We start from the raw sequence: 22,464 nt of genomic DNA, 5'->3' as shown, positions 1-22,464 counted from the left end.
CATGCCACAGCAAGTAAGTGAGTGAGGCAGGTGATAATATTTTAACAAGCTCACCAATGGCAGCTCACAAATTTGTGTTATGACAGGTTTCCTTGAAGGGATGGAATCACCAGCTGGAGACTAATATCAATTAAGGACCACAGCAAGATCCTTCTCTCTGACTGTGACCATCAGCTCCACCCTTCTGACTTTCAGCTTTACCTTTCTTATACAGTAATTGCAGTCATGATGTTGAAATGCAAGTGAACATACAGGAGTGAATAATCTGGAAGGGACATATCTTTGCTGGAGTCCGAGCAGTGAATTTTATTTTTTGCGTTCACAGCAAATTTGAGCTTCCCATAATGCACTGCAAAACCGCAGTGCATTGCTGTATGATGACTGGCCAAAGCATACACCTGACCTGCATGCTTTGGTCAACCATAGCACGCTCCTCAGCAAGAGCCATAATGCCTTTGGCCAATCATGGTTCAGGGGGACTAAGTCCATGCCCCACACTATATAAGGCTGCTTACACAGTGCCCGTATAGTGTGTTATAGTGGATGGAGATAGAGAGATTGAGCTAGATTAGGCAGGCAGGTTAGTTGGTGGCAGTGTATTTGATATATATATATATATATATATATATATATATATATACAGTCAGACTAATATATATACATATATACATAAACTCTGCCTTCAGTGTAGCTTATATATACAGTGTAAACTCTATATTCAGTCAGTACAGGCAGTGTATTTGATATATATATAAATATATATATAAATATATACTGTCAGACTAGTATATATGTATATATATATATATATATATATATATATATATATATATATATATTTACACATATATACAGTCAGATGTATTCGACGTAGCCTATGTATACAGTGTAAACTATATATATATATATATATATATATATATATATATACTCTGCATTCAGTGTAGCCTATGTATATATGGCATTCAGTGGTGTACAGTAGATAATACAGTGCAGGTGGTGTACACAGTATATAAAACAGTGTTTACAGTTTTAAATAAACTTCAGGCGGTGTACACAGTATATAATACAGTGTAGTGGGTGTTAAAAAAAAAATACCCATCATGTCTGGAAGACCTCCAAGGAGAGGCAGACGTTCACAGGCCACTAAAAGAGGGCAAACAGTCTCTGAAATAATATTTAACAGCAGGGACCGTTCCTACACCCAACAAGAGTAACTGTGATGGGTTACCGTATTCTGCCACCACCAACACCTAATGCCCAATTTTTCAGCAGAGAATGTAGTGCAGTCCTTAAAGTATATATACTGCAGTTCAGAGTATATATTGTCCTCAGCGTAGTATATATAATACAGTGTACATGGTATATAGTGCAGTGTACAATGCATAATATAGTGTATTGAAGTGGTTAAGGGGAGCCCTATGACAGAATTAAGAAAAAAATGGCATGGGTTCCCTCTGTCCATACCAGGCCCTTTGGATCTGGTATGTATTTTGGGGGGGGGTGACCCCCACGCCATTAAAAAAAAAAATTTGGTGTGAAGTTTACCTTAATATCTATACCAGACCGAAGGGCCTGGTATGGACTGGGGGGACCCACGCTTTTGTGTTACATGATTTTTTATGTATATTGCCGGGATCTGGCAAAACATTACAGCCGTGAGCAATTTTGAATGACATTTTTCCTTTAGAAATGTCATTTTGCTGCAGTACTTTTCTAAACATGGGAAAGATGTGCTACTTTACAGTTAGACTAGGGGGATCCCAGGCACGATATTTAAAGGAATATTTCATTTTTATTTTTTCACTTTAAGCATTCTTAAATTCACTGTTCCTGAAAAAAACTGCAATTTTTAAAAACTTTTTTTTGCATTTATATGTCCCCTGGGGCAGTACCTGGGTCCCCAAACTTTTTATGGCAATTACATGCATATAAGCCTTTAAAATTAGCACTTTTGAGTTTTCACATTTGTGTCCCATAGACTTTAACGGTGTTCCCATGTTTGCACAAATTGTTTGTCTGCTGTGGTGTGAACTGAACCGGGGGGTGGGGGGGTGTTCGGCTCATCCCTACTAATGATATCCATGTATAAAGCGGGCCATACACCATTAGAAAAAATCATTTGGCAGAGCATTAAATCTGGTAATCATAGTGTAGTTTTTTTTGTCCCTAGCGCATGCATATGTAGCAAAGTCCTGGGGGCCCCTGAAACCCAATGGTGACCTCCAGAGTTAAGGACCGCTAACATCCTTCAGTGTAGGGTGGGTTACAAAGCATGGTGGGTGTAATGCAAGATGAACAGGTGGGCACCAGACACTTTTTGAATGCAAAGAGATTTTCATGTCTCTTCAACAGAACTGTGGGGGAGAGGATTAGGGCCAGGACACCCTTAGGTATATGCAATGTTACTTGGCAGACTCCGAGACTTATTTAGGTAGCCAGCTATACAAGTGAAGGCCTCCAGCCGAACACCACTTCTGTATAGGCAGGACCGCTGTCTCCTATGGCAACAATCTTGTAGCTGTTACTAACGGTAAAGGCATTCAACTTCTGCAATACGAACAGTTCTCTTTACCCCACACTCACTCACTATGGGTCCTCACTAAACAAGCTCCCAGTCTCTCTCATTAGACTTCAGATCCACCAGCCAATGGATCCCCTGAGCTCTTTCACTGTAGCACTCAGTATCTTCCTCAAGCGTCACCTCTGCTTCACTGCTGGATCCCTAGCTTGGCACTCACAGATACTCCTCAAGCTTCACCCCTGATGACATGTTAGGTCACTGGCTTGATATTCCACAAGCATCACCTCTGCTTTCCCACTGCGTCCCTGACTTGGCACTCGCTTATACTTTCCCACTTTGTCACCATCCCGGTTGGCAAGAAGTCTGCTCTGGTACTAGCCTCAGTTCACTTAGTGTAGTCTCCAGTAGCAAGATGGATGGTGCCGTTGTGCGACAGCTTCCCCTCTACCTCCGACCACGACAGGTTCCCCGGCGTTGGAACTGTTACTTTTGATTGGACTACAAGCTTGCAGTCCCAACCCTGCACTACTTATGGATAGGCTCTCAGATAGCCTAGCAGCCAGATGTCCCCGGGATAGGCCTTAGGGGTAATACGACACATGTACACCCAGACATCCATCCAGGTGGCACAGAACCCCGATCACCTGACTCCACCCAAATAAATAGGCTCTCCCAGCAGACCAAGAGACCCAAGAAAATCCCTGCTCATTAGCTGAGAAACCCCATTCATTCCTAATCTGTCCTTGCAATGCCTTTGTCTTGTCTAATGCCACCAGATACCCGGCCACCTAGTAACAGAAGAGAGAAGTGCAGCAACTCCAGAATTAGGGTGAAATCAACTGACCTCCTATCAACTGGTCAAGACAAATATCACTTTGCAAATAAATTTAATAGCAACCCTGCCTAAACATCAAGGTGCTACACATAATATAATATGTAAGATTTTTCTCAAACAGAAATCACATTCATGAGTTTCGAGTTTTGTTTTGTTAGTTCGTTTAGATAAAATCTAATGAACCTTTAGAAAATTAAAAAAAATGTAATTACATTTATGGCCAGTCTAAATTGTTGCCTGCCTGCCCTCAAATCACAGACAACAATTAGTTCTGTCTGTCTTAAAGATTAGGATATTATTTATTCATGTTCACAGACACAAATCACAAGTTTAAAAGTAAAAAAAAAAAAAAAAAAAATGTTTTTAAAAATTAAAAAAAAAAAAAAGACACAAATTTACAGAAATCGAAAAAATATACTATTAGAAATGATATTCACATTTATGTTAAGAAAGCTCTTCTTTAACTGAGATCTAAGGCAAAAAAATCATCCTGAAAACACAGTCGGTATCCTTGATGTGGATATTTGTTCAGCAATTGTTCCTAGTGTAGCTGCTTTCGTGTAACTTTTGTCATTGTGCTTTTTGAGAATGTGAAATGGCTTTCGCATAATTATTAGAACTGTTGACTCTGCAACTGTATTGTGTTGTTTCTAGCAACAGGTTTGGGATATACAAGCTTGGGAAAGCTATGTAGTCGCGTGCAAGGCAAAGTAAACTAGCCCTGCTTCGGGGGAAAAAGGATTTTGAGTATTGGACTATGTGGTGTTGTATGTGCACATAGTCTGTCTGCACGCCACTGGATGGGGTGGGCATTTGAGGACACCGAGATTGATTTGTGCACACAGAAAAACTTGCATAACCAGCAAGGAACCTAGATAACCTTTTACCTTAAGGAACATTTTAGGAACATACCCAGAACAGCATTCTCCAAAGACCACCAAGACAAGAGGTCCAACAGGAGACATGAAAGTAGAGGAGCTTGGATCATAAGGCTGTATATAAACTTCAATCTCAGCCATCTTTCTCTCTGGAAAGATAAGAGACCTCATGTTTTCATTAACCACTTCAGCCATAGAAGGATTTACCCCCTTCCTGACAGGTCCATTTTTTGCGATACGGCACGGTCATACAACACTGTACCCGAACAAAACTGATGTCCTTTTTTCCCCACAAATAGAGCTTTCTTTTGGTGGTACTTGATCACCTCCGGGGTTTTAATTTTTTGCGCTATAAGCAAAAAAAGAGTGACAATTTTGAAAAAAAAACAACAATATTTTTTTACTTTTTGCTATAATAAATATCCCTCCAAAAATGTTAAAAAAAAATGTCTTCATCAGTTTTGGCCAATATGAATTCTTCTACATATTTTTGGTAAAATCGCAATAAGTGTATATTGATTGGTTTGCACAAAAGTTATAGCGTCTTCATAATAGGGGATACATTTATTACATTTTTATTGTTCATTTTTTTTTTTACTAGTAATGGCGGTGATCAGCGGGACTGAGACATTGCAACGGACAGATTGGACACTTTTGAAATTTTTTGGGACCAGTGATATTTATACAGCGATCAGAGCTAAAAATAGCCACTGATTACTGTATAAATGTCACTGGCAGGGAAGGGTTAACACTAGGGGGCGATCAAGGAGTTAAGTGTTCCCTAGGGAGGTGCTTTCTAACTGTGGGGAGAGGGGACTGTTTGGGAGTAGAGAGAGATCCTAGTGATCAGGAACAGCGATCTCTCTCTACTTCCCTGACAGAACGGGGATCTGTCTGTTTACATTGACAGATCCCCATTCTGACTCTCTGAGGAGTGATAGCGGGTTGCTGGTGGACATTGTTGCTGCCAGCCACACGCATCAGCTGCAGGGTCACACTGTGGGGGTGCGTGTGCCCCCTATAGCCCTTAAAGTGGCCACTGTACAGCTATGACGATTTACGCAGGGGAGCCAACCTGCCGCTGCATAATGATGGCAGCTGGTTGGCAAGGTGTTAAAGGTGTTTGTAAGTACTCTGCCCCCCCCCCCCCCCCCACCAGAACACATTGATCAGCTCTCACAGTCATTGGTTGCCAGCACTGATTGGATGCTGTTGGTTGGATTCTGGTTCTCTAGCATGCCCGTTCAACACTGTACGCATGGTTGGAAGGTTGGACAAACCAACGTTTTCTGACAAACCAACGTTTTCACCCGATTTTCAGGCTGCCAATTTTGGGGAAAAAAACAAAAATAATATTTTTTACTTTCTGCTATGAAACATATCCAAAAAAAAATTAAAAAATCGAATTTCTTCTTAACCATTTCAGCCCCGGAAGCATTTACCCCCTTCCTGACCAGAGCACTTTTTGGAATTCGGCACTGCGTCACTTTAACTGACAATTGCGCAATTGTTGTGCAATGTCCCTCCCAAACAAAATTGACGTCCTTTTTTTCCCACAAATAGAGCTTTCTTTTGGTAGTATTTGATCACCGCTGCGGTTTTTATTTTTGCGCTATAAACAAAAAAGGGGGTGAAAATTTTGAAAAAAACACATTATTTTTTACTTTTTGCTATAATAAATAGCCCCCAAAAATATATAAAAAAATGTTTTCTTCAGTTTAGGCCGATACGTATTCTTCTACATATTTTTGGTAAAAAAAATCGCAATAAGCGTTTATTGATTGGTTTGCACAAAAGTTATAGCGTCTACAAAATAGGGGATAGTTTTATGGCATTTTTATTAAAACATTTTTTTTACTAGTAATGGTGGCGATCAGTGATTTTTGTTGTGACATTATTGCGGACACATCAGACAATTTTCACACATTTTTGGGACCATTGGCATTAATACAGCGATCAATGCTATTAAATTGCATTGATTACTGTAAAAATGTCACTGGCAGTGAAGGGGTTAACCACTAGGGGGCGGGGAGGGGTTAAGTGTGTCCTAGGGGAGTGTTTCTAGCTGTCTGGGGGATGGGCTAGCAATAACACGACACTGATCGCTGCTCCCAATGACAGGGAGCAGACGATCAGTGTCCTGTCACTAGGCAGAACGGGAAGATGCTGTTTACATTGGCATCTTCCCGTTCTTTAGCTCCGTGACACGATCGTGGGTATCCCATCGGCAATCAAGTCCGCGGGTCCCGCAGGCACGGTCACGGAGCTTGCGGCAGGCGTACACATGGGCCGGCAAATTTAAAGTAACGTACGGGTACGTTACTTTGCCCAGCCGTGCCATTCTGCCTATGTATATATGCTGACATGCGGTCGGCAAGTGGTTACATTTAGGCCAGTGTGTATTCTACTACATATTTTTGGTATCAAAATAACCATATTGATTAGTTTGTGCAAAGGGTATAGCGTCTACAAACTACCATACTATATATGTTGGCATTTTTATTTGTTTATTTATTTTTTGTATACTAGCAATTGCAGCGATCAGCGACTTATAGCAACTTCGACATTGAGGTGAACAGTCGGACACTAACTGACAGTTTTGACTTTTTGTGGGAACCAGTGAAACTAATACACTAATCACTGCTAAAAATATGCACTGTTACTGTACTAATGATACTGGCTGGGAAGGGGTTAAAAATATAGGGCCATCAAAGAGTTAAATGTGTGCCTAGCCAGTGTTTGTGTGTACTGTGTGTGATGCTTTTACTAAGCGAAGTGATGGATTTTATTCCCTGCTTTGCGGTCAATAAATTGGTAATTTATCACAATAATAACTATTGTATAATTAAATGTATTTTTTATTGAAAGCAGTGTGGATACCTGAATTTGTTGTGGTTTTATCATATATATTACAGTCTACTGTACAGCAGAGCCTAGGGAGGGGGAAGGAGAAGCAGCACAATGAGCTAATGAGTTTTGGTGCAGTGCAAGGAACATGCTAACAAGAGAAGAGAGACAGGTGAGTAGATCAGCTTCAGCTTTCACTGTCTAGTCACATGGTGGTGGTGGTGGTGGTGGTGGTGGTGGGGGGGGGAGGGTTGCGGCAGCTTGTGAGTGAAAATAAAACTGCAGCAGAGAAAGGAAAGGTCTTCTCCCCTGGCCTGAAAAAGAAGCAGCTGCTTTAAAACGCATTATCGACCACTCCAAGTCAGCACCTCCAACATGCCCAACGTGTGACATCACGTCCAGCTTGGCGCCATCCTGCATTCCACGCTGGTTGCGGTGGTGACCGGCTTCCTGCTTCTACCAAAGAATACAGCTTGTGCCCGAGGCTGCCATGGCATTACGACGACCTGTACTATCCAGCTATCTTATAAAAATGCCATTTGTCATTTTTATTAAATCATTTATTTTCACTGAAGACTGAGAACTGAGTGATCGGTGGAGTTTGATCACTCATTTCTCGGTGTGGAGGCATCAGGGGACAGATGCAGAATCGTACCAATGCCACATCCACCTAGGTGAGTATGGGTGTTTGCCTTTTTCATATCCCACACTTCGCTTTTAACATCAATTTTATTTTCAGGTGTCCTAGAAGCCAGTTCAGATATTGGCAGAGAGGGGCTCAGATGAGTGGTGGTGAGAGGGATGGATACGTTTTACTTTAGCATTCATGGAAGGTGGCAAAGGTTGGAGTTTTGTTATTTGACAAATAGGCAGGGTATGACAGTAGTAGTTTGCTAGTCTCTTTAGTAAGGAAGGGGAATTACTCAAGTACAAATAACAGGGCTGATATGTTCTGAAAATGAGGGATGAAAGAGAGAATTAAGGGTGGCCATGAGCATGTTAATACACAGTGTACCATCATGTCCATTTCTTAAAAAGGCCACTGGCTGCAAGCCATTTTGTATTTTTAGTTCAGCTGTCTCTAAACTGCGGCCCGTGGGCTGAATGTGGAACTTTGCTTGCCACTGTCCAGCCCCTGGGGCACTATTCCATTCACTGAAACTGATGACGGGGCACTATACCTTCCATTGATATCAACAATGAGGCACTATTCCTCCCACTGACACCAGCAATTTTAATTTAATTTTAATGGGGCACTATTTCTTCTATTTATACCAACGATGGGGTAAAATTCCTCCCATTGACACCAACAATAGGGCACTATTCCTCCCACAAACACCAATTATGGGGCACAATTCCTCCCATTGACACCAATGATGGGCCACTATTCTTCCCACTGACACCAATGATGGGCCACTATTCCTCCCACTGACACCTATGATGGGCCACTATTCCTCCCACTGACACCAATGGTAAGGCGCTATTCCTCCCACTGACACCATATTCCTCCCACTGACACCAAAGGTGGCGCATTGTTTACCCCCACTGGACATAAGGACATTTTCTACTCCCATTGGCTCTAGTCTGGTCCCCCTAAAGTCTGAAGGACAGTAAACTGGTCCTTTACTTCAGGGGTCTCAAACAGGCGGCCCTCCAGCTGTTGCTAAACTACAAGTCCCATGAGGCATTGCAAGGCTGGCAGTTACAAACATGACTCCCATAGGCAGAAGCATGATGGGAATTGTAGTTTCGCAACAGCTGGAGGGCCGCCAGTTTGAGACCCCTGCTTTACTTAGAAGGTTTGGAGACCTCTGGTTTAGCATATATGGCATATATGAGGTGTGGTATGCGATATGCACATGTACTGGAATTATCACTGATGGTTTTTACAGACTAGTACTCCAAGTAACTACAAGATTTCAAGGAGAAAGTGTGCAGAAGCTATAACCAGTAAAAGTTGTAACCAGCATATTTTCTTGTATCACGTTGACAAGGTAGACCGAGGCTGAAAAAAACTATTTCCCACCCTGTCCACACACCTAAAAGCAACACGTAAAAGAAAAAGACTCCTGTTGCCATGCTTTTCCAGTGGTTCTGTTGTAGGTGTGTGGACCCAGAGAGAGTGAACTATAAATACAGTACACTATTCCAACAAACACGCACTGTGCAGGTAACTCAAAGCCGAGGTAGTCTCTCAGAGGGCAGCAGGTTCACACTATAGAACAGAGCTGTGTTTTTTTGTAGAAATTTCTCATGTAGGAAAAAAATAAATAAACTGTAGGTAAAAAAAAAAATTAGCATTTATTATTTTTGCACAGAAGTGCCTGCAAAGTATACTGCTTGGCACCAGTGGGATGCGGTTGCAATGTCAGGCTGCTGCTCCCTGGCTATACTTCTGTATGGGCTTTCAGTTATTGAGCTGCAGGAAGTGTCAATGAACTACAAGTGTGCTGATCAGTGCACTCTTAGTTCATTGAGAACTACAAGTCCATCTGCCACAGTGGCAGACAATACTTGTAGTTTATTCATTCACAGATTCCTAAGCTGATTTTAAATGTGACAGTGGCTGAGGGAGAGAGGAACCCCCACCTGTTACAGGGGGTGAGGATTGAGGTGCTTAGCAACATGTTACATATCACCAGCTTTTATGAAAATCAGATCCAATAATCCTGTTATAGGGTGACAATGTTGTCTGCCAAATCCTTTGCTGCTTCAAGCTGCTGTGCCAAAGCACATTATACAAGCATTATCTACTGCTTTTAGCTTCAGAAAACTTGCCCTGAGAGATGACATGCAACATTTTCTGGAGTATCATGAAGTTTTTTTTTTTCATACCATCTAGGTGGATGTAGCATAGTCGCAATCCTGCCCCAGCCTGGTCTGGCTCTGTGACATCAGCGGGCTTCTGTCTGCTGAAAATGGGTTACAGGAGAAGTACAACCAAAAGAGCTTTGGCTGTACTTCTCCTTTAATGGTGGAAAACAGGCTACAGGAGATCAACAGCGCTGAGCTACAACAAATATTGAAAATGTATTTACATTAAAAACAATATTTTTTTGTTAAAATGGCAGCTTTCTTAATTACAGGGTGCGAAAAATAAATAAATAAATATAGTTGTGTGGATGAAAATTCCTTGTTGAGGTCAGAGGAGAATGGGCAGACTGGTTTGAGATGATAGAAAGGCAACAGAAACTAAAAAAAAACACTCCTTACACCCAAGGTATGCAGAATACCATCTCTGAATGCACAATACATTGAACCTTGAAGCAGATGGGCTACAGCAGAAGAAGACCACACCGGGTGTCACTCCTGTCAGCTAAGAACAGGAAACTATGGCTACAATTCACAAAGTTCACCAAAATTGGGCAATAGATGATTAGAAAAACATTGACTGGTTCGATAAGTCTCAATTTCAGCTGCAACAGTCAGATGGTAGGATCATAATTTGGCGTAAACAACATGAAAATATGGATCCACCCTGCCTTGTATCAATAGTTCCGGCTGGTGGTGGTGGTTTAATTTTGTGGGAGACGTTTTTTTGCCACACTTTGGGCCCCTTAGTACCAATTGAGCATCATATAAATGCCACAGTCTACCTGAGTATTGTTGCGACCATGTCCATCCCTTTATGACTACAGTGTACCCATCTTCTGATGGCTAACTCCAGCAGGATAACGCACACTGTGTCACAAAGCTCAAATCATCTCAAACTGGTTTCTTGAACTTGACAATGAGTTCACTGTGCTCCAATGGCCTCCACAGTCACCAGATCTCAATCCAATAGAACACCTTTGAGATGTGGTGGAACTGGAGATTTGCATCAAGGATGTGCAGCTGACAAATCTGCAGCTATTGTGTGATGCTATCATGTCACTATGGACACCAAAATCTCTGCGTAATGTTTCCAACACCTTGTAGAATCTATGCCACAAATCCAGTACCAGGACACACCCAGTACTAACAAGGTATACCTAATAAAATGGCCAGTGAGTGTATATATGCTACTTAAAGTTGCAGCAACTTCAAAGTAGTTCATGCACTACTTTGGTATGACTTTCATGCAACTTTAGGGTCATAGACTTCAATGTTGATCCTCAAAAGTTGCATGAAAGTCATACCCTAATGTTATACAATGCAACAGTTGTCCATTATTCATTATCACTGGTCAAAGCCAAAGTCGTCTCCAAGTTTCACCCATCCAAAGTTGCATCAAAGTTGTACCAAAGTTGTATTCCAAAGTCAGCAACTTTGGAGTCCTACAAGTGTGAATGGAGCCTTAGCTGAAACCAAGAAACATACAAATTGGTTTTATTTCATGCAAAGAATACTGCTACAGTAAGGTAGATCAACCAATCAGATTTTAGCCAATTGTAGGGGAATCAGTGGTTATTTCTAAATGGTTACTAATGGATATTGCCATTAATTCTTTACATTGCTGAATAGGCCAAAAACACTGCATAGTCAAGTAGTCTAAAATCAAAATGTTAACCGCTCATTTTACAAAAGTATAGTAAAAATGGATATCAAAAATAAAAAATGTCATATACAATACAACCTTATAGGCGTTTCACACAGTGGCATACCCGCTAAACAGTAGCTATCAAAACTAGGGTGACCAGACATCCCCAGTTTCCGGGGACAGTCCCCAAATTGAGGACACTGTCCCTGGACCAAGTCTGTCCCCGGTTTTGTCCCCAGATTGTATTTGAACAGGGACTGGGGCAATTTCAAAGACAGTCAGTGCAGAATTAAAAAAAAAAAAATATGAATTACTAGCTTAGGGGGTATATTTTTTCCCATTATCTGTGCCCCTTTCTGATGATCATGTGCTGGTCGCAGCGGAGGGAATATTTCTTCAGTTTCGGGTGCATGCCCATCCAGCTCCGCTCACATGTTCTTCTGCCTTGGCTCAAGTCCCAGCCAGCCACCAACCTGCTTATCTCCTTGCCTTCCCTGGGAGAGTGATTTTCCTCTGCTCCCCACCCAGTAGTAGCCGGGGCCCGGAGAGTAATACTTGACAGGCTGTGAGGCAGGCGGCAGCGGCGATGGGCAGAGAGCGCTGATTGCCGCCATTGCCAGTAAAACAAAAATATGTCCCCGGATTCATTTTAAAGATCTGGTCACCTTAATCAAAGCTGGACAATAGATTATTTTCTAGATAAATGTAATGAGGGGAAATCTGTAGATGTTGATGTTACATCACTGAATGTGATAGGCTGCGGACTGTCAGTGCTGTCAATAAGGGAAACACAGCATAGATTTTTTTTCCTGCTGCATCATTGACCTTACATGCAAATTGGATACCTTTGTCTGAGATTAGATATGACATTGTCATGAAATTCCGAGTCTGCTGCCACTAAGCTTCACATCTGCTTTATATGGAAACATAAGCAGCTCTTGTGCGGAGAGAGAGTATAAGTGTATGTGTGTGTGAGAGAGAGGTCTGCAAACAGTCACGAGGGCCAGAGCCATGAGAAGGACTTGACCCACATAGATCAAGGGACACTGAGCAGTTACATAACCATTTCCTTCACATAATTAATAATGCCAACTAACTTTAAACTTTGACATGTTTACTTACTTTCCAACATTCTGAGATAAGAAAGAAGGACACCGTTAGCACAAAATAGGTAGGGAAGGGACACATCCTTACCATGCACCCAGTTATGTGAATCATGATCAGTGACGAGTTCATGCATGTTCAGACTAGAATCCAAACCCACATGTTAGAGCCCACCAGGAAGTGGTTACCTGTATGGCCCAATCATCTGTAGCTTGGGTTTGTATACACAGGGATGTGGGGTACTGAATGCCTTGGCTGCAGATGATTGGCTCCTACAGTGACAGCTTCCTATATATCCCATACAGGTGACATGCCGAGCCCATCACTAATCATGAAGAACTATCATGCAACAAAATGACTGGTAAAACCTATGCTACTTTTTCTTTATATAAGCTCTTCAAGTAACAAATGCAATAACAGCCTTTCTCAACCAAGGTTCTATGGAGCCCGAAGGTTCCTCCTGAGGTTGCTAGGGGTTACTTGAGCAGTGGCAAATAGTTTTTTCACCTAAACTGGCCACCAATATCTGGGGGTAATATCCCAATGCCACCAATGTAAGGAGTTATGTCTATACTGACCACTAATGTTAGAGTATATCACAATTTTTATGTGTAGAATGAGAAGTGAAGTGCTCTGTAATTAAATTTTCTCCCTAAATTATACAATCTAAACAAAACAATATGTATCTTACATGTGTAATATAGCAAAGACATCAGAAAGCAAATAAACAATGCAAATCAGTATAATATAGCAGATATAGTCCTTAAAATATATATCCCAAAGAAAAATTGTGTAAATTGTCCAAAACAATAATACCGTCCGATACACCATCCAATCTTCATGTGACAACAATCTTCAGTTTCTTCAATTTTTTCCATCATAAGGGATTCACACTTTGTCCCCCAATGGAAATAGCACTGATGTGCCCCTACCACCAAAGCTCCTCTCTGAGTGTCCTCTCACCTGGTTTGATAGACTCCACTAAGAACAAGAGGTCGAACTGGCCATTTTAGTATAAAGATGTATCACAACTTTCATCCAGGATCACTATGCTTCTCCAATATAGATGTCATAGAAAAGGCAAGATAGAGCAGATCGTAACCCTTATTTCATTAAAAAAACTTGCAAAAATACACTTACATGGCAGAAAGGGTAAAAATGACTTCTTCACTATACAGAAAAACCACAGCAAGAGATAGTATCCTACCTCCACCCTATATAATGACATCACTGCTCAGCATATCGCCCAATTGGCTTTCTGAAAGGCTGAGCTCAGTGCAGACCCCTGTTCCTTTTAAAATACACAGAACCAGTGGGTCTGTGTTTTAATTTTAATTTTGGCAGCCTTTGTTGAGTTCGACCCACTGGTTCTGCGTAATATAAAAGTAACATGGGTCCGCACCAGGGGGCTTGGAGCTTGAGAAATGCATTGCTCAGCCGTTGAGAAAGCCAATTGGGCGATACACATCAGGTGGACAGTAACATCATTACAGCTAGGTGGAGCTAGGATGCCATTTTGCTGAGGTTTTTTTGTATAGTGAAAAAGCCCTTTTACTCTTTCTGCCGTGTGAGTATTTTTACAATTTTTTGAATAAAATAGTGGTTTTAGGGCGAGAATTTAATTAAAGAGATCATGTATAATTTAGGGAGAGTATTTTATTACAGAGTGCTTTACTTATCATTGTAGGTATATGCTTTTTATTAGTGTGCTGATTGCACTTTTTGTGGTGGCTGCTCTGAAAAATATTTTTGTTTGGGTTTTCGTTTTCATGGGGTTTTGTTGTGTCTGACCCACTGGTTCTGTACGTTATAAAAGGAACAAGGATCCAGACTCAGGGGGCTCAGAGCTAGAGACCTCATTTTGACAAGCTTTGTTGGGTCCGACCCACTGGTTCTGTTTATTTTAAAATGAACAGAGGTCCTCAGAGGACCCAGGGCTCGGAGCTAGAGGGATAATTGCTTGTTGCCTTTGAGAAAGCCGATTGGGCTATACGCATCAGGTGGGTGGTGACATTATTATCATTTCCTCTTTACCGAGGCTGCAATTTTTCACCATTAGTGAGCCGCATGTGTCACATACCATGTATTTACTATGCATTCACATTGAAATGTATGCAGGAATAAAAGCAAAGCATAAACTGATATCAAACTGATATTAACTGATATGAAATACCAATATACACTAGGGGGTGTATGTATAACACATTAGTATGCAATGTGATGAACATACACACATTTAGAATGGAAATCACTGTATTTTCTCTAATATATATAGTTCCTGTGGCATCAGCACCACTGAGTGGCCATATTGCATTTTTTTTCCTGATTGAGGTATGTGTGGAACAAAAACACATTATTGCCACAAGGCAATATTCTAAAAAATATAACTATTTTCATTCTAAATGTGCATATATTTGTCACATCCACACAACTAAGGTTGCATTCATAGACCACCTTGATGTCTGAAGTAAAAAGTATAAGATTTTGTCCAAGAGCAAGCGTGTTTTAATTTCAGACCTGTGCAGAAACCTGGCTCAGCATTTCCTGCCTTCTTCTCATCTGCACCACAATTCTGTGGGACATTTTATTCTGGGATCCCTTCTGCCTTCAGTGATAGTAAAAGTTCGTATTAACCCTTACTGCTTTTCAGTGTTATTGTGAGCATCCCTAGGGGAGTTCACCCACACCTATACCATGACTATACCATGACTGATCATAGGCTGAGAAGTCCTCTCAGTACAAGTGACGTGGTCACTAGAAAAAGCTTGTCTGCCAAACAATATTCTGAGGCAATCAAACCAGGATTCAGTCAGAAAATGCCACAACAGTGGCTTATTTTTAGCCATCAGGGGGGCACCAGAATTTTTGTGGGTTAAAGAGAAACAGATCTGATTTTGGCTCTGATCTGATTTGGATCTAATTTTGGCTTTGGCAGAATTTTACTTCCAGCCTGACCGCCATGCAGCCATGGACATCCCAGGCATTGAAAACTGTCAGATGTACTTCTTCATTTGTCAGTGTCTGGACTCTGATGCATGGCCTCTTCCTCTTGAAGTGTTCCAAGAACTTTGTCGCAGGTGGAGGACCAACACTTGGGCCTCCTGGCTTCCAGGTACAACAAAAACTCAGCAGGTTTGCCTCCAGATCCAGGGATTCTCTAGCCTTCACAGTGGATGCTCTAGTGACTCAGTAAGATCAGTTAAACCTGATTTATGTCTTTCCTCCTCTGAAACTCCTTCCTTGCAAACTCTGCAGGATCGAGATGGGCACATTTTGGTGTTTCCCATTTCACGCTGGCCAAGGAAGATGTGCTAATCAGACCCATCAGACTCCTGGCAGACTTTCCATGGGTTCTCTCCAATTGTCTGTATCTTCTTTCCAATGAGCCATTTTGTCACACTGTTTCTAAGTTGTTGGCTTTAAGCAGAGGTCCTGAGATACATGGCCATATCAGATGCGGTCCTCTCTATGTGCTTGACAGCTCAGAAATTGACTTCTCACGTAGTCTACCTTTCACTTGGAAAGGATATTTCTCTTGTCTGGATCTTCTGTCCGATGGGCCATTTTGCCACCCTGTTTCTAAGTTGTTCACTTCAACTGCCGGTCTGTTTATGCCCAGGTCCTGAGGTACATGGCCATATCAGATGCAATCCTCTCTATGCGTTGGAAAGCTCAGAAATTGACTTCTCACATAGTCTACCTTACACTTGCAAAGGATATTTCTCTTGGTGTGAGACAAGAAAATCTAATCTCAGGAAGTTCTCCATAGGACAACTCCTGTCTTTTCTCTGGCCTGCCCTGGAGCAATGTTTGGCCTTGGGTTCCATCAAGGGTTAAATCTCAGCTTTGGTGGTTCTGCTTCAGGGACTGGTTGCCTCCCATTCCTTTGTGAAGGCCTTCATACAGGGCATTGCCTACACGGTTCTTCCTGTGTGCACCCCAGTGATTCAGTGGGGTCTTAACTTGGTTCCATCAGAACTTCAAAGACCATCCGTTGAAATGGTTAGGAATATTCTCCTGTCTATGCTAACTTGCGAGGTTGCCTTTCTCATTGTCATAGCTTCTGCAAGGCAAGTTACTGAGTTGGCAGCCTTGAGCTGCAAGGAACCCCTTCTTTTGCTCCACAAACAGAAAGTTATTTTGAGGCCCAGGACCTCTTTTCTTCCCACAGTGATTTCTTCCTGTTACCTTAACCAGGACATTGTTCTACCATCTCTCTGTCCTGCTGCTAAACATCCTAAGTAGGTTTCCCATCCATGTCAGGATGTGATACCTGCTGTTTGAGGCTATCTCCCAGCTTCGGGTTATTTTTGACAGCCCAACTCTCTGTTTATCCTCATAGGGGATAGCTTACTTCTCATTTCATTATCACTAGGTGGATATGACAGCTCACATCATTCAGGTTTATGACTTCAAACACAAGCTTTCCCCTTTCAATGTGTAGTGCACTCCACTAGGCTGCCAACTGATCTTATGTTTGTTACATGTTACCAGGGTGGACGCTTCCTCTCATTTTCTGTTTCCAAATTCTCAGTTAGACTGCTTTTGGAGGTTTCCGTGTGTCTGAATACTATCCCAAGTCCTGTAAAGGAAGGAAAGAATTTATGTCTTTTGTTAGAGAGACACAGGTCTCTCTCCTTGCTTCTTATGATCTGCTGCTATCATTGCTTGATAGCGGGAGGGTAATGGGCTGTCTTTACAGCTTTGCGTGCCACTGTTAAATTCTCCTGAAGGTGGCAGTATACCCCAGTGTTTCATAATACTATCCTGTGTCCCCAAATGTACTCCTAGAAAAAGGATTTTACAAATAATACAAAAAGCCTATTTTATGATACCTTTACAAAATTTCAGAAACTGCAAGTAGGCTGCTCTATTTGCATTTGTGAAGAATGATATGTGGAAGGATTTGGGTTCTTTGCCTTAACGGAGATTTGCAATATTTAACTTGCAATTAATCTTTCCCAGGGGGGCATTCAGATCTCATCTGACTCCTCTGGCTGAAAGGTTTTGGAGGAAAAGTCTACTGGTTGGACTGAATGTATTTGGACAGTATGCTGTTGTTTCCAGAAAACAAAATTGGCAATGGGGGTGCTGGCCATGAAGGTTGCTTATATCTGAACACATATCAGTGCAATACATGGGGGGGGGGGGTGTATCATCATTAACACCAGATTGTTTTTACACTGCCACACAAACACAGACACTTTAGGTATGTGCTTAGTTTTCCTTCAAAATAAATGCAACTTTATATCCTCCACAAACATTAACTACTGTTTCTTTCCTTTTAGGACTGGTTGAAAGCTTTGCATCATGAACTTTTTGTGCCTTTAAAGCTTTTGAGAACCTGAATTTCTCACCAAACTTGCTGTCTCCAAAACTTAGGATGGGTAGCACCACCATCCTTCCCCGTGGTGCCCTGGCCATGGGGGTGGCGCGCGCCATCCGTCGCTTTAGCACAGATATTCCAGACCCACTCAGAGAGGAAGAGGAATCAGAGCTGACACAGGGTATGAAGCCAACTGCCTATCGCAATGGGAAGGTACACACAAAGCCTATTCGTCAGCGTACCCGCTTTGTACAAAAAGACGGTCACTGCAATGTAGAATTTATTAACCTCAGTGAAAAGAGCCAACGCTACCTGACTGACCTTTTCACCACATGTGTAGACATACGTTGGAGGTGGATGTTCCTTATATTTTCCTTTACTTTTGTGGTTTCTTGGCTTATTTTTGGTTTCTCTTTCTGGCTTATTGCCTCCTTGCATGGGGACTTAGCACCACCACCTGAGCCTGGCTCAGAAACGACCCCACCTCCTCCCTGTTTCTTACAAGTCACCAGCTTCATGGCCGCCTTCTTGTTCTCCTTAGAAACACAAACTTCCATTGGATATGGATTCAGAAGTGTGACAGAAGAGTGCCCATTAGCGGTGTTGACTGTGGTGCTGCAGTGCATTGTGGGCTGCATTATTGATGCCTTCATTATTGGAGCCATCATGGCAAAAATTGCTAAACCCAAAAAGAGAAATGAAACTCTGGTGTTCACAGAAAATGCAGTGATTGCTCAAAGAGATGGAAAACTGTGTCTCATGTGGAGAGTGGCTAATCTGCGCAAGAGCCATCTAGTGGAGGCCCATGTGCGAGCTCAGCTCCTGCAGGTAAGCAGCAGCATTATTACTAACTAACCTCATGATACAACCTGCCCTCCACTCCCCTTGCCCCCAAACTATATCACTTTTTTTTTTTTTGCACTTTATTTATTTACAATGTTTTATTTTTTTCACTGGCCACTGGTTTAGGCAGGAATAACATATCCCTACTTTTGCAGTCTACTGGGATAGCTCTGTTAAAGGAAGCTGCAAGAGTAGGGCACACAGCAGCATACTTCATTGTGGGCTGGCTGCCTGAATCCAAAAGAGGTAGCTGGCTCATGATCACTGAGGATGACAAGGTAAAATCTGGGCTGTCACACTTTACAAGGGCAGGTGAGTATGTAAAACCAAGACAGCACTGCAAAACAGATAAGAGGGGCTTAAAAAAATATCTGGAGGGAGCGAACTTCCTCTTTAAATAACAAAAAAATTAAGCAAAACAAAAAAGAGAAACAAAATAGCAATCAATTTTCTGTACAAAGACGTCCCTTTAACTGTGATAGTCCCAAATATCCAATGCGGTATATTAAAGGGAAGGAAAAAAATAAATAAATAAATAAATAATAATAATAATAATAATAATAATAATAATAATAATAATAATAATAATAATATATATATATATATATATATATATATATATATATATATATATATATATATATATATATATATATATGCCTAAACCGCTGGCAACACAAGTGAGTACACCCCTAAGTGAATATGTCCAAATTGGGCCCAAAGTGTCAATATTTTGTGGGGCCACCATTATTTCCTCACCCATCCATGTCTTTATGGACCTTGCTTTGTGCACTGGTCCAAATCATTTGGCAGATGGGGGATTATGGTGTGGGGTTGTTTTTCAGGGGTTGGGCTTGGGCCCACTAGTTCCAGTGAAGGGAAATCTTAGGGTTTCAGCATACCAAGATATTTTGGACAATTTCATGCTCCCAACTTTGTGGCAATAGTTTAGGGATGGCCCCTCCCTGTTCCAATTTGTCTGCACACCAGTGCACAAACAATATCCATAAAGACATGGATGAGCAAGGTTGGGGTAGATTAACTTGACTAGCTTGCAGAGTCCTGACCTCAACCCCTTTAGGTTGAATTAGAGTGGAGACTGCGAGCCAGGCCTTCTCGTCCACATCAGTGCCTGACCTCACAAATGCGCCTCTGGAAGAATGAACAAACATTCCCATAAATACACTCCTAAACCTTGGGGACAGCCTTCCCAGAAGAGTTGAAGCTGTTATAGCCAACTCAATATTGAACCCTATGGTCTAAGATTTGGATATCGCGTATATATATATATATATATATATATATATATATATATATATATATATATACACACAGTACTGTGCAAAAGTGTTAAGCAGGTGTGAAGAAATGCTGTAAAGTAAGAATGCTTTAAAACACATATATTTTATTTACTTATTTAGCAAGGTCCCAGACCTCCTTTGGTCTAATGAGAAATTCCAGGACCAGGGATAGTTGACTTCCTTCTGTATGTAGTGGGTTGTGAGGCATGGTGGGTGTAGAGTAGTCAAGTTAAGTTATTGGGCGCCTGATACTTCTTGGATGCAAAATAAAGAACGTTTATTTCTCTTAATAAACCATTTTTTGGGGGGAGAGAGGTTTAGGACCAGGACACCCTTAGGTAGTTGCAAGATTAATTGGCAGACTCTGAGACTTCAGTAGGAGGACAGCCATGCATGGAAAGGCATCCAGCAAGATGGCACATCTGTATGTGTAGGAATACTGTCTCCTATGGCAACAGTCTTTAACAGTTCCTGACACAAGGCTTAAAGTGGTTCTGCACCTTTAAAAAAAATATTAAAAGCCAGCAGCTACAAATATTGCAGCTGCTGACTTTTAATAAATTGACACTTACCTGTCCCAGGGTCCAACGATGTCGGCGGCAGATGACGAGCAGTTGCTCATCTCTCCGCTGCCCGCCGCCATCCTCTGTCAGGGAATCGGGAAGTGAATCATTGCGGCTTCACTGCCCGGTTCCCTACTGCGCATGCGCGAGTCGCGCTGCACATCTCTGCTGGTCCCCGCTGTGTCCTGGGAACTGTGTGTTTCCCAGAACCCAACGGGGGGGGGGGGGGGGCATCTGTGGCGGTCTTGTCCCGGAAGTGGGTGCAGATACCTGGATTATTCAGGTAACTGCGCCCCCTCCCCCCCTGAAAGGTGCCGATTGTGGCACCGGAGGGGGGGAGGGATCAGATGAGCGGAACTTCCACTTCAGGGTGGAGGACCGCTTTAACAGTTCCTTTAGTTCCACTACAATCACTCCTTGTAGTTCTTCAGTACATTAAGCTCCCAGTCTCTCACTAGACCCACTGATTAACTGCCACTGAATCCCTTGAGCTCCTCTACACAGTGGTATTTCCTCAAGCGCCACCCCTGCTTCTCTGCTGGGTCCCTAGCTTGGCACTCTAGATACCTCTCAAGCTTCACCCACGCTGGGCTGCTTGTTCCCTTTACAGTGATCAGTGCTAAAAAAATGCACTGTCACTGTATAAATGACACTGACAGGGAAGGGGTTAACATCAGGGGCAATCAAAGGCTTAAGTGTGCTCCTAGGGAGTGTTTTTTAACCATGAAGGGGATGGCTTAACTGGAGGAAGAGAGCGATCTATGTTCCTGATTAGCAGGAACACAAGATCGTTCGCTTCCTCTCTGACAGAACGCCAGTCTGCCTTGTTTACATAGGCAGACCGCCGTTCTGCCTCTCCAGTGAACGACTGGCGACTCCCAGCATCCATCGCGGTTGCCCCACAGCCGACAACAGAAATCACGTACGAGTACATGATTTTGTGCCTAATGCCCTGTACACACAACTTTCCAGCAGACTAGGTCTGACGGACTTCCCGTCGGAATTCCGGCGGAGTTCCGATGGACTTTCCGAACGAATGAACTTGCCCACACATGACCAGATTTTCCCACAGACTAGGTTTATTTGGAAGTCCGCCAGAACTCCGTCAGGACTCCGTTGGGAAGACCGGCGGACTTCCAAATGAACAGACTAGCCCACACACGGACTAAAGTCTGGAAAAGGAAGTCAATCGCGCCGCTTTTATCAGCGAGATTGACACGTTGCGAGCCCTGTCGCCTGGTATGGATTTTAAGGGGAAGCCCCACGTATAAAAAGACCAAGCACATCTCTTGACTGGCCTGCAACTGTTGGAAACAGAGGCAGCAGGCTCTGTACTCTAGGGCCAATCTCAGTCTCCAGCTGATCAATCTGCTACTCTGCTCTGTTTCCAACAGTTGCAGGCCAGTCAAGGGATGTGCTTGGTCTTTTTATGCTTTGACTATTCTCTTGCCTGAAGCAATACTCTAATACAATGCAGAAAGCAGCTCTCTACTTCCATACACTATAATGAAGGGTTGTCATTCAACACATAAGACTGAGTAAATCTTGTTATGGAATGTAAGTACTGCAAGAAGCAGCTTTAGATTGAAGGATACATCTGTTGGAGTGTGGTGGAGTTAAGATCTATGCACGTACCATTCGATGATATATTTTGGATTGCTGAGTCAGGATAAGGAGGAGATTGGGGGGCTCGATTGTTCAGGAATGTGCTTTATGTGCATAATTAAAATGCACTGATGGTAACAGTCAGTGTTGTTGGGTGCTGGTGATGGTCCCTTCTTTTC

At 42.3% G+C, this 22,464-nt stretch overlaps 1 protein-coding gene across 1 annotated transcript in view; it reads left to right on the top strand.

Annotated features, from left to right (window-relative positions):
* KCNJ14 (potassium inwardly rectifying channel subfamily J member 14) overlaps positions 1 to 22,464 on the top strand; it is an 80,117-nt gene that overhangs the window by 47,104 nt on the left and 10,549 nt on the right. Inside the window, exon 2 of the mRNA XM_077457450.1 lies at positions 17,936 to 18,801. Within this exon, the coding sequence (XP_077313576.1) occupies positions 18,031 to 18,801 (771 nt within the window). The 5' untranslated portion in view covers positions 17,936 to 18,030. The remainder of the gene's footprint in view (positions 1 to 17,935; positions 18,802 to 22,464) is intronic.

This window comes from Lithobates pipiens, unplaced genomic scaffold (genome assembly GCF_037356315.1).
Source record: "Lithobates pipiens isolate NorthernLeopardFrog02 unplaced genomic scaffold, aLitPip1_a1.2 Scaffold_27, whole genome shotgun sequence".
NCBI classification, from domain to species: domain Eukaryota; kingdom Metazoa; phylum Chordata; class Amphibia; order Anura; family Ranidae; genus Lithobates; species Lithobates pipiens.
The sequence above is the reverse complement of the archived record's forward strand: the minus strand, read 5'-3'. Positions and strand labels throughout refer to the sequence as shown.